Source organism: Talaromyces rugulosus, chromosome III (genome assembly GCF_013368755.1).
Source record: "Talaromyces rugulosus chromosome III, complete sequence".
NCBI classification, from domain to species: Eukaryota; Fungi; Ascomycota; class Eurotiomycetes; order Eurotiales; family Trichocomaceae; genus Talaromyces; species Talaromyces rugulosus.
This window is the reverse complement of record NC_049563.1, coordinates 5462607-5473925: the sequence shown is the minus strand read 5'-3', so window position 1 is coordinate 5473925 and position 11319 is coordinate 5462607. Positions and strand designations below refer to the sequence as shown.

The 11319-nt window shown below is 49.4% G+C and overlaps 3 protein-coding genes across 3 annotated transcripts; all 3 read left to right on the top strand.

Annotated features, from left to right (window-relative positions):
• Positions 1 to 2477: 2477 nt before the first annotated feature.
• Positions 2478 to 3539, top strand: TRUGW13939_06680 (uncharacterized protein; the record flags this gene model as incomplete). Its single annotated transcript, XM_035489831.1, has 3 exons — positions 2478 to 2670; positions 2742 to 3105; positions 3158 to 3539. The coding sequence occupies 3 exons, from the start codon at positions 2478 to 2480 to the stop codon at positions 3537 to 3539; spliced, it is 939 nt and encodes a 312-aa protein (XP_035345724.1).
• Positions 3540 to 4865: 1326 nt separating this feature from the next.
• Positions 4866 to 6266, top strand: TRUGW13939_06679 (uncharacterized protein; the record flags this gene model as incomplete). Its single annotated transcript, XM_035489830.1, has 1 exon — positions 4866 to 6266. One exon carries the CDS (start codon positions 4866 to 4868, stop codon positions 6264 to 6266), a length of 1401 nt encoding a protein of 466 aa, XP_035345723.1.
• An 871-nt stretch (positions 6267 to 7137) lies between these two features.
• Positions 7138 to 11092, top strand: TRUGW13939_06678 (uncharacterized protein; the record flags this gene model as incomplete). The annotated part of the gene is made up of 3 exons (XM_035489829.1): positions 7138 to 7407; positions 7474 to 10912; positions 10977 to 11092. The coding sequence occupies 3 exons, from the start codon at positions 7138 to 7140 to the stop codon at positions 11090 to 11092; spliced, it is 3825 nt and encodes a 1274-aa protein (XP_035345722.1).
• Between the last annotated feature and the right edge of the window lie 227 nt (positions 11093 to 11319).

Below are 11319 nucleotides of genomic sequence, written 5' to 3'. Positions count from 1 at the left end.
TCCCAGGATGAAGCATTCCGCGAGTAATAAAAAAGGACCGCGAGATCAAGAGAGACTAGCTCGCGGTGCAGCCGAGAACTTTTCTGTTGGGCCAAGACGAGCGTAGCTGTTGTTGGGCCCAGAGCGAGATGTTGGATGCCGATGGAAGAGGAGGTGAAGCTGCCCTGGCCAATCATAGAATTCCCGGGGAAGCATATTGCACTATGGACCAATCTTGTCCGTTATAGTGGACACACTAGTCCTGGATTAGGTTAGTGTAAGGGATCGGCGTTTCCCGCGGCTTCCAGAAGCCTAACGACGCCGGATAAACAGTATTACAAGTAGTTATTGCATACCTGGTATCAGTATGCCGAGACTCCAACTGTAGTAGTACAAAGTGGCGACCTGGCCATAAAACATGAATCGACGCTGCATGTCTACATTCTTTATGGATAGCTTCAATTTTTATTTGTTACCTTGTCCAGAGTTTCTGGCAGAACATGTTTCGAATTCTATAATCAGCGGGGACGAGTAGGACCTGTTTTCGGTTGTTTCCGTTTCTGCTTCATAGGATGTTTTACTGCCTCATGAATTACACTTATTGTACTCTCTCTTATTTTCTATGTATTGTTAAGATGGGTGTAGCTTAAGATTGATCGAGCGCTAAGCGAAGTTGAACCAGGACCTCGTGGGCAATTTTTGGTTCTTTTTTATTATTTGTACACTAAAACACTGCCACCACAGTCACAAGGTTATGTAATAAAAAAATCAATTGATCGGCTGGGCTGCTGTCGGGAGGTTTCTTTGGCCATCGGCGCCGTCTTTGAATCTTCCGACGCTGCAGACGTCCCCAGGATCAACAAGAAAAACCATCATTTGCATCTTTCCTTAGGTCATTGCGGAATAATTTAACTATTATTATTCGACAGAATGAGTCCCCGAGTCCTTCACTGAAAACCTGCTTATGCTGACTAAATAGGAATAGCCCGCATCCCCAGACTGGTCTCAGTTCTTCACGTACCAATTTACAATCGACATGGGACCGTGCAGCCAGACCAGCACACAGATGAAAACTAGCAATGCTCGACCCACGTAAATCAAAAGTTAACAATACCACAGTAGCACCGTTATGCAGATTGAAGTGGAGCATTAGATCATGGTGTGCAGTTGAATCCAGTCAAAGGAGACGGAGGCATTCTGGGGGTCAACCCTCTGTTTGTCCACGCGAATGCACAAATCTCGACGCCGACTCATTCTTCTCCCGGGCGCAGTCAGGAGAACAGTATCGAGGAATGAAAATTCTCTGTTTCTACGTGTCCAGGAACTGATCCAAGCGGAAATGGAGACAGCCGTTTACCGCGAAAGTTACTGCGTGAAAAATGACTGAAGGTCTAAGCAAATAATTGGTTGAGTCCGTCATAACGCTGAATAATCAGCCCCTAAAGAGTGACTGCTAGGGTGTTCGCCTACTTCCTCATCTGACGACGAAAACGATGAGTAGCTCGCCGAGTTGAAGAATTGTGAACGATCTCCGTGGGTGGATTTATCCCGTGCTGTTGTTTTCGCTGCAGTGCTTGATCTTGAAGGGAATCCACGCCTCCATGAAAGGTAGTGGGCCAACTGCTTGACATTTTCCACATCTTACCCCAGAGCTCTTCGATATGCAAGTATTCCATTTCAAGAACAAATAGATGCAAAAAATATTTTCGTTTTGGTTGTTCCAAGCAGGCTTCTTGCTAATGCAGTATGCACACGAACCAGTGAAAAATACGTCGTGAGTCCTCTTAAAGACTCGCTTCGAGCGCTGTAAAAGGACTTCGCGATATGTAATTTGCACTGGACAGCTGGGTAACGGGGCCGCTGGGTAGTCGAGCTTGTTAAGAAATCGGGAGATAATTATTGCGGTATACACATAGAGAATGCAGGATGGTAGCCAACTAAAAGCCAAAAACTGTGCCTTTGACATAGACTTGTCCGTTTGAATAAGGATAGGGTGCTTGTCTACTATACGTGTACTTAGTTCTTCACGCACTATAAAAGGCCGTGGTGTAGACATGGCCTTACTACTATCCCGATTTTGACATGTTTATATATACTTGTATGTGGTAGGAGTTGTATTTTAAGGTATCTGGCATAAACCACGCCGCCATCTTTGCAATAAACAATGTGCTCCGACTGACTGGCCACATGGTCGTACTTCTCTCCGTGTCGCTCTCCGTGTCGGGGCACTCCCACCCGACATGCTGCTCCCCGCAGTGCATCAGCTGTACACATTTAATGAAGGAGTACCGTCGCTCTTTTGAACGTTATTTTATCATCTCTGTAAGACTTCTTTTTGTCGAAGAAAGGTCCCATTGAAGGCTATATCTTTATTGAACTCGGTTGCACGAAGAGATATATATTTGAAAGATCGGACCGTGGTGGACCGACGTCAATCAATTGATACCACATTCAAAACACATTTGAACCATCCATTAACCTATCTCGGCTCAGCGAATATGGCACCCGGAAATGAAAATAAAGATCTCCCTCTCCCACCCGTTCCAGATGTTGTTTCCAAGATGCCATGGATCCAGCTGGGCGACTTTGAAGTTGCTTCATCGCGGACTCCACCACCAAAACCGTATCCGGCACGAAGTAGCCCAACAGAGAGGGCCACTGCACGGTTTAACGTTCATGGGAATGCAGTTTGTATGAAGAAACCAATTGGATTTATCTAGTTATTTAATTTTTGGAATTTTTTTATTAACAACCCCTCATAGTGACCGGCGGCACAGGAATGCTGGCCATTGTCTCTGCTCGCGCGTTGCTCGAACATGGTCTTTCCGGACTGGCCTTGTTCGATCTGCCCAATGCGATTGAAAAAGGCAAGGATGCTGTCGAAGCACTGCGAGCGGACTTTCCATCTGCCAAGATCATTACCCAATCCTGCGATGTGACGGATGAAAAGGGCGTGGTAGCTGCTGTACAGACCGCGAAGCAGCAGCTAGGAAATATCAACATCCTATGCTGCTTCGCCGGTATGGTTGGATGTGTACCGTCGGCAGAGCAGTCGGCAGATCACTGGAGAAAGATTATTGATGTGAACACGACTGGCTGTTGGATAGCTGCGCAGGCTATAGCACGGTTCGCCTTGCACCCACTCCTTGTGTGTATTCTTTTATTGACAGTTGCAAAGAGAGATGATTTCTAGCAACCACGGCGGTAAAATAGTCTTCATCGCGTCCATCTCCGGCCACCGCGTCAACTATCCGCAGCCACAAGCTGCCTACAACACCTCAAAAGCAGCACTGCTACATATGAAGAACAGTCTTGCTGCCGAATGGACGCGCTATGGAATCCACGTAAACTCCATCTCCCCGGGGTATATGGATACGGTGCTTAATGAAGGAGACGACTTGGTACCTTGGCGACGGATTTGGGCGGAGCGGAACCCAATGCGCCGGATGGGCTCTCCAGAAGAGCTGACGGGTCCAGTAGTACTTTTGTGCAGTGATGTGGGCGGTAGCTATATAAATGGAGCCGATATTGTGGTTGATGGCGGTGGGTTGGTGTTTTAGAAACTGGCTGGTGGCTAAGTTTCCGGGAAATGTGTAGCAAGAGGCGGAACTACTGAACGGAGCTTGTCTACATATGAATTCTCATTCAATATTTTTACGTATTGGTAGCGTTGCTCATAAATGTATTTGACGGACTGGCTGACTGATTTTACCGTTTCACTGCATGTAAAGTCTATGAATATCCCTGCGGAATTGAAGAAACTGTTGCGAGTTGGATGGTCTTTATTTCCGAACAACATTATGTATTCTACAGGGCCAGTGGATATAGCAGCACGCTAGGTCTTCCGGCACTTGGAGATCGGTAGGAAGGATCATCTCACGCCCCGGTCATATTTGGAAAATTAGTAGGTGGGAACAGGAATGCGAATAGCTTCAAATTTGCAAGTTTCCGGGGGTTCTGGGTTCTGCTTGACCCATGTAGTAAATAATAAAGTGTAATAATAATGAAACTACATATCGACACGACAGAATCTTCTTACAACTGCTTGGTACTGGTAAGTTCCAGACTGTAATAACTCTAACCGCAAACGAGTCAGGCGCGATGATCATAATTTCGGCTTCCCAGTAACTAGTAAACTACTAACCCAGCTCTCGGAAATCTAGCCAACGTTACTGCTGGATTTTTACTCGCCAGTTGGTGCAGCACTAACTAGATTTTAGTGCGGGTCTGTTAATCCTGGTCATGTTTGCTTGTATCGGAAATTTCTGCAGGCGGATATCCTCCTCGGATTTTGTAGTATAAAAATGTACTCCGTACTGCAGACGATTAATCTCCCGCAGTTGGTGTTTGCTTGGGGATCTTTGTATCTAGAGACAATTAAGCGTCGGACGGAGACGCAGTTAGTCAGGTACGGTAAACCGCCAACTGGCCACTTGCAAGCCAGATCTCATGAAGTGGAGATGCAGCCCTATGATGGCCCCTATCCTGCTTCATGTGAATTTCGAGGACCCCGGAGTACGCGGACAGTCCCACTTTTCAAGTTTTCAGTTCAGCCCTCTTTCAGTAGCCATCGGCCAATCGAACCCGGTGGTGGACGCGCTTCTCACATGCTTGTCCGACTAGTATCATTTAGTATGCATGGTGTACTCCGTACTCCGTAGAGTCCGTACTTCGTATGTGAAAGGCTAAAAGCTGGCCGATTCTTTTCAGATCTCCCGACGATGTGGGCTCCTTTTAGTAGTACAGCAAAGATCCACCCCTTGTAAAGATTGTGAAATGTAACCCAGGTCGCAAACCTACGTAAATACTGACCCCTTTCCCCCGCGGTATTCTACGAGAGATCGATCCCAACCTCTTCTCAAACGAGTCGATTGAAGCTAACACCAATGTTCCCACGATTCTGGCAGCTTGCTGGGCTGGCAGCGACGGCTGCGGTCGCCCTGTCCGTTGACGAGAGCGACTTTGCCCCTGAAGACATCATCACACGCGACGTCTGCATTCTCGGAGGAGGAGCAACAGGAACATATGCTGCCATTCAGCTCAAAGACCAAGACCGCAGTGTGGTTTTGGTAGAACGCAACGGCCAGTTGGGCGGCCATTCTGAAACTTTTTACATCGGCGATAGTTATATCAACTACGGCGTCGAGGGCGTTTTCAATGACCACACCTCGCGAAAGTTTTTCAACCGGCTGGGTGTCCAGTCGAAGCCACTCTTCCCGGATACGTTGATCGACAAGTATGCCAATTTCCAGACCGGCGAAGAAGTCGAGTCTCCCTCTGGCCTTTTAACCACAGTAGCTGCGGCGCTTTTGTATCGAGCTGCGATCGGACCATACACCACTCTCGAACGCGGGGTTTATTATCTGCCAGACCCGGTCCCCGAAGAGCTCCTCGAGCCATTCAGCACGTTTGTCGAAAAACATGCTCTGCAAGGAGCATTGCGCTTGATCTTCATGTTTGTCCAGAATGTCGGCAATATTTTGGATGCACCTACCATATACATCATTCAGAACTTTGGCATCCCGCATGTCAATGCTCTTCTCGAAGGTTACATAACCCCAACAAACGGCATGGTTGAGCTGTACCAGAGTGCTGCTGGCGTTCTTGGTGAGGATGTTTTGCTGCACACTACCGCCGTGGAAACCAACCGGTCGGACTCTGGCGTGAGCCTTGTTGTTGAGAACCACGCCGACGGTAGTAAAAAGTTGATACACGCCAAGAACCTCCTGGTGACCTTCCCTCCGCTGGTCCAGAGCTTAACGGGATTTGATCTGGACACGACGGAAACCGGCCTGTTTGAGAAATGGCACTGGATGACCTACTATGTCGCCGTTGTCAACAACACGGGAGCCCCGGACAAGGTCACTGTGGCTAATAGCCATCCTGCGAACGGGCCCGGCGCGCTACCGCACACACCATTCGAATGGCAGTTTGAATACATGGGGGTTCCGGGCTACTTGACTAGCAAGATCATTGCCAACTCCAATTTCACTGACCAGGACGCAAAGGATCTGGTCCTTTCTGATGTCCAACGGTTGCGCGATGCGGGGACGTTCTCCAACGACACCGCAGAAGACCCGAGCATTGTTGCTTTTGGCAGTCACTCGCCCGAGACCTTGATTGTTACCACCGACGATATTCGCAACGGGTTCTACCGGAAGCTGTACAACCTGCAGGGCCGACGGAGTACCTTCTACACCGGATTGACGTTCTGCACTGATTACTCGTCTCTGCTGTGGGCTTACACCGACACAGTGATCGAGTCGATGTTTGGGACATCTTCATAACCGCGAGATCTTATAGATGACGGCCGGCTGCTTGTTTCTTTCGGCTCTTTCCAGAGCTTGTTCTCCCATTAGCCACTAGAAAATGTTAATAATAACAACAACAATGATAATGTATACACCCAAGTACAACTTGTACCTGATTGATCTCTTGCTGTCCGATTGGTAGCCTCGTTTTGCTGTAGTGCGCAGTATGTATTTCTCAAGCCGCGGCAAGCCGGCAAGGAGCTCGCTCACACGTGGCGCCATTCAGCCAGGGGGGCATGTCTACCGCCGAACAGGTAAACATCGGTCAAGCCTGGCCAGACCAGGTGACTCTCCTTGAAGCAAGGGTGGGGGGCACACGATTTGCAGGCGTGCCTGAACGAGCCTAAACTGCTGATGCTGGGTCACGCGCAGCCCTAACCTAATCGGGCTAGGCCTCTCCGCAGCTTCCACGGCAAGCTCCTCCTCACCTTCCCGCCTCGCCCTCACTCTTCTATGCTTGCTTGCTGCTAATTAACTTCCACTACTTACTGTTCCCAGCTATCTATCCTTAGGCCGACACTGGGCCAACGCTGTGAGCGGCATTCATTTAGTTGCGCTCTGTGCTACCGTTGCACCACTTTCGCTGTACGACCGGTTGTTGCTGTAGCGCCCTCCGAGCTTTCCGCTTGTTTTTCGTGTCGTCATACCCGCCAGCCACCAGCCCCTCCAGCGTGCTGCCAGTCCGCGACACACCACCATCCATCGTGTTTGGCGTGGCCAGATAAACTCGCATTCCTGGATGATATAAAAAACCAAAAGCCAACTTGAATAGTCGTGAAGCTGCTGGGAGACACAGCGGATTCCGCGCACCCACTGCCCTCACCTGGTCACGAGCCGCTGGCTAAGGATGAGAGGCTTTCGACTACCGACCTTGGCGACAGGCCTGGTGTCTGGCCTCCTGGTATCTATTGTCGCCGCGCAGGGGGATACCGCCATACATGAGCCAGGCCGCTGCGCGATCCGCGGTCACTGTGGGAAGAAGAGCTTTTTCGGCGGCGAGCTGCCTTGTCCAGATAACGGGCTAGCCCGAGAGCCCGACGCGTCCGTTAGAGAGAAACTGGTTTCGCTCTGTGGAAGCGAGTGGTCGGAAGGACCCGTGTGCTGTGAAGAAGAACAGGTAGGAATGCCTATCGGCGCGTTGGGCCTATTTAAGTATATGCTAACCAAAGAGCAACGGAAATAGGTCGATGCTCTGAAAAAGAACCTGAAACTTGCAGAAGGAATTATTGCGTCGTGTCCGGCATGCGTTGCGAACTTCTTCGACATATTCTGCACGTTTACATGCTCCCCGGATCAATCACTGTTCGTCAACGTCACTCAAACCGAACCCAAGGGCGACAAACTACTTGTCACTGAAGTGGAAAACCTGTGGTCCGAAGACTACCAGAGCGGATTCTATGACAGCTGCAAGAACGTCAAAAACGGCGCGTCTGGTGGCAAAGCTATAGACTTCATCGGAGGGGGAGCAAAGAATTACACACAGTTTATGAAATTTTTGGGCGACAAAAAGTTACTCGGCAGCCCTTTCCAGATCAACTACGAGACGGAGCCAAGCAATCCTGATCCCCACGGTATGCAGGCGCTTTCCCTGACGACAAAAGCTTGCAATGACTCCGATCCTGCCTATCGGTGTTCATGCGTAGACTGTCCCTCCGTCTGCCCGACTTTGCCCGAGATCAAATCACAGCAATATTGCCATGTCGGGCTCATGCCTTGCTTGTCCTTTGCCGTTGTTATAATTTACTCGGTATTTTTATTAATCATCATATCGGTATCAAGTTATGTAACCTATCGAGAACGCAGGTTTCGCAAGCCTGAGCGCGTCAGACTGTTACAAGATCCGGTCGCCAGTGATGACGAGGACGATATCGATTACGTTCATGGTGATGGGTATTTGGAAACCCCATTGAGAGACTACAAGTTAAACGGAATATGTGACGCTATATTCAGTCGAATCGGGGGCACTTGCGCTCGTTTTCCCGCTATTACAATATCTCTGAGTATCCTCATTGTCGGTTTGCTCAGTTTGGGCTGGATGCAGTTTGCCGTCGAAACCGATCCAGTTCGCCTGTGGGTTAGCCCAACCTCGGATGCTGCCCAGGAGAAAGAATATTTTGACCAAAACTTTGGGCCATTCTACCGTGCCGAGCAGGTCTTCCTTGTGAATGATACGGGTCCTGTTCTGAGCTATGAGACGCTGAGCTGGTGGTCCGATGTTGAGAGTAGAGTTCGTCGAATGATTTCTCTGAACCAAGGATTAACTCTGGATGATGTGTGTTTCAAACCTACCGGGGACGCTTGCGTGGTGCAATCCCTGACCGGATACTACGGCGGTTCCATGGCTGGGGTCACCCCAAGAAACTGGGCCAAGACACTCACTCATTGCACCGAGTCTCCTGGCGACGTGAGCTGCCTCCCAGACTTTAAGCAGCCTCTTCAACCTACTATGATCCTTGGTGGTTATGAAGATACCGGCAATGTCCTTGACGCAAATGCTATTGTGGTTACATGGGTGGTGAACAACTATGCGCAAGGCTCAGAAGGCGAGCAGAAAGCCATGGATTGGGAAGATAGCTTGCAGCGGATTTTGTCCGTAGTGCAAGAAGAAGCCGCTGAACGCAACCTTCGTGTCTCATTCAACACTGAAAAGAGTCTGGAACAGGAGTTGAACAAATCGACCAATACTGATGCCAAGATCGTGGTTATCAGCTATGTCATCATGTTCATTTATGCTTCCGTTGCCCTGGGGTCTGGAGCACTGACCTTTAGATCGCTCGTGATGAACCCTTCTAACGCGTTGGTGCAGTCGAAATTTACACTAGGTATTGTTGGCATTGTGATTGTATTGATGTCGGTATCTGCTTCTGTTGGGCTGTTCTCTGCAGCTGGCATTAAGGTCACCCTGATTATTGCCGAGGTGATACCTTTCCTTGTCCTTGCCGTCGGCGTCGATAATATCTTTTTGATCGTCAATGAGTTTGATCGCGTGAATGTTAGCCACCCTGATGAAGAGATCGATGAGCGTGTTGCTCGTGCACTTGGCCGGATGGGACCGAGCATTCTTCTGTCAGCTATCACAGAAACGGTGGCTTTCTCTTTGGGAATTTTGGTTGGCATGCCTGCGGTCAAAAACTTTGCCGCATATGCTGCTGGAGCCGTCTTCATCAATGCAATTCTACAAGTCACCATGTTCATATCTGTTCTCGCTCTCAACCAAAAGAGAGTAGAGAGTCTCCGAGCGGACTGCTTCCCTTGCTTGACAGTCCGCCGAGCAACATCGTCCGGTCTCCAGGATGGTGCTGCGTTTGATGATATGGCTGGGGAAAGCCTGCTGCAGGAGTTTATTCGTCGCATTTATGCCCCAACTTTACTCGATCGGCGAGTCAAGGCTGCTGTGATCGTCTTTTTTCTGGGACTTTTTGCCGCCGGCTTGGCTTTGATACCCGAAGTGCAACTTGGCCTAGACCAGCGTATTGCCCTTCCTAGCGAATCCTATCTTATTCAGTACTTTGATGACCTCGACGCATATTTCCAAACTGGGCCCCCGGTATATTTCGTGACCCGCGACGTGAACATCACAGCGCGGTCGCATCAGCGACAGCTCTGTGGCCGCTTTTCAACGTGCGAAGAATATTCACTTCCCTTTGTGCTGGAGCAAGAAACGAAACGGCCTGAGGTATCGTATATCTCTGGGTCGACTGCTAGCTGGATCGATGATTTCTTCTACTGGCTGAACCCACAGCAAGACTGCTGTAAGGAAGATGGAGAAACATGTTTTGAGGATCGAATCCCGCCATGGAACATCACATTATATGGAATGCCTGAGGGCCAGGAGTTCCTTCATTACGTGGAAAAGTGGATTGATTCACCAACTGATGAATCCTGCCCTCTTGGAGGCAAAGCCCCCTACAGCAATGCTCTGGTGATTGATCCCAAGGACATTACGATCAGCGCCAGTCATTTCCGTACGAGCCATACTCCGCTGAAGAGCCAGCCCGATTTCATCAACGCGTATGCTGCTGCCCGTCGGATTTCGAAGGACCTGTCGGACGAACACGATATCGATATCTTTCCATATTCCAAATTTTACATCTTCTTTGATCAATATGCAAGCATCATTCAACTGACTGGCACTCTTCTTGGAGCTGCTGTTGCTCTCATCTTCGTGCTTAGCTCTATTCTGTTGGGCTCCGTCGCGACCGGGGCAGTCGTTGTCACGACAGTTGTCATGATTGTGGTCGATATAATCGGGACGATGGCTGTAGCTGGAGTGTCCCTCAACGCCGTGTCACTCGTCAATTTGGTGATTTGCGTCGGCATCGCAGTCGAATTCTGCGCCCACATTGCGCGCGCTTTCATGTTTCCATCTCGGACCATTCTGGAGCGCAGCCCTAAACTGCGTGGAAAAGACGCGCGCGCATGGACGGCGCTCGTGAACGTTGGAGGCAGTGTCTTCAGCGGCATTACAATCACCAAGTTGCTTGGTGTTTGTGTGCTGGCTTTTACACGCAGCAAGATTTTCGAGATATACTATTTCCGAGTCTGGTTGGCTCTGGTCATTTTCGCATCTACCCACGCTCTGATCTTTTTGCCAGTTGCCTTGAGCTATTTTGGCGGGGAAGGTGAGTTCTTCTCCCGTGTCCGGCCACTCCTTTTAGCTATTACTGACTTTTCTGTTTCTTGTAGGATACGCGGACCCAGAGTCCGATGGCGGACTGGAAGAGAATCTCGCTGCGCGCGGATATCGATCACTCCTTATGAACGACGATGACTATGACTACGACTCTGAAGAAGAGGACTGACAACGCCGCACCTACCCGACGGCCAGCGGAAACATACCGCCTGTTTGGGGGCTTCATGCCTAATTTGTTGTCTTTTTTTTTTTAAAGTTTGGAGTTCAGCGTGTTGGAAGAGGAATACACCCGGAGTCAATGAATTGATGTAAATAGCACACCATTGGATACCATTGCTTTTGCCCAGCCTCTCTTCTCTTCCTGTATAGAATCTCCCTGTAAAAGCCATCAATCAC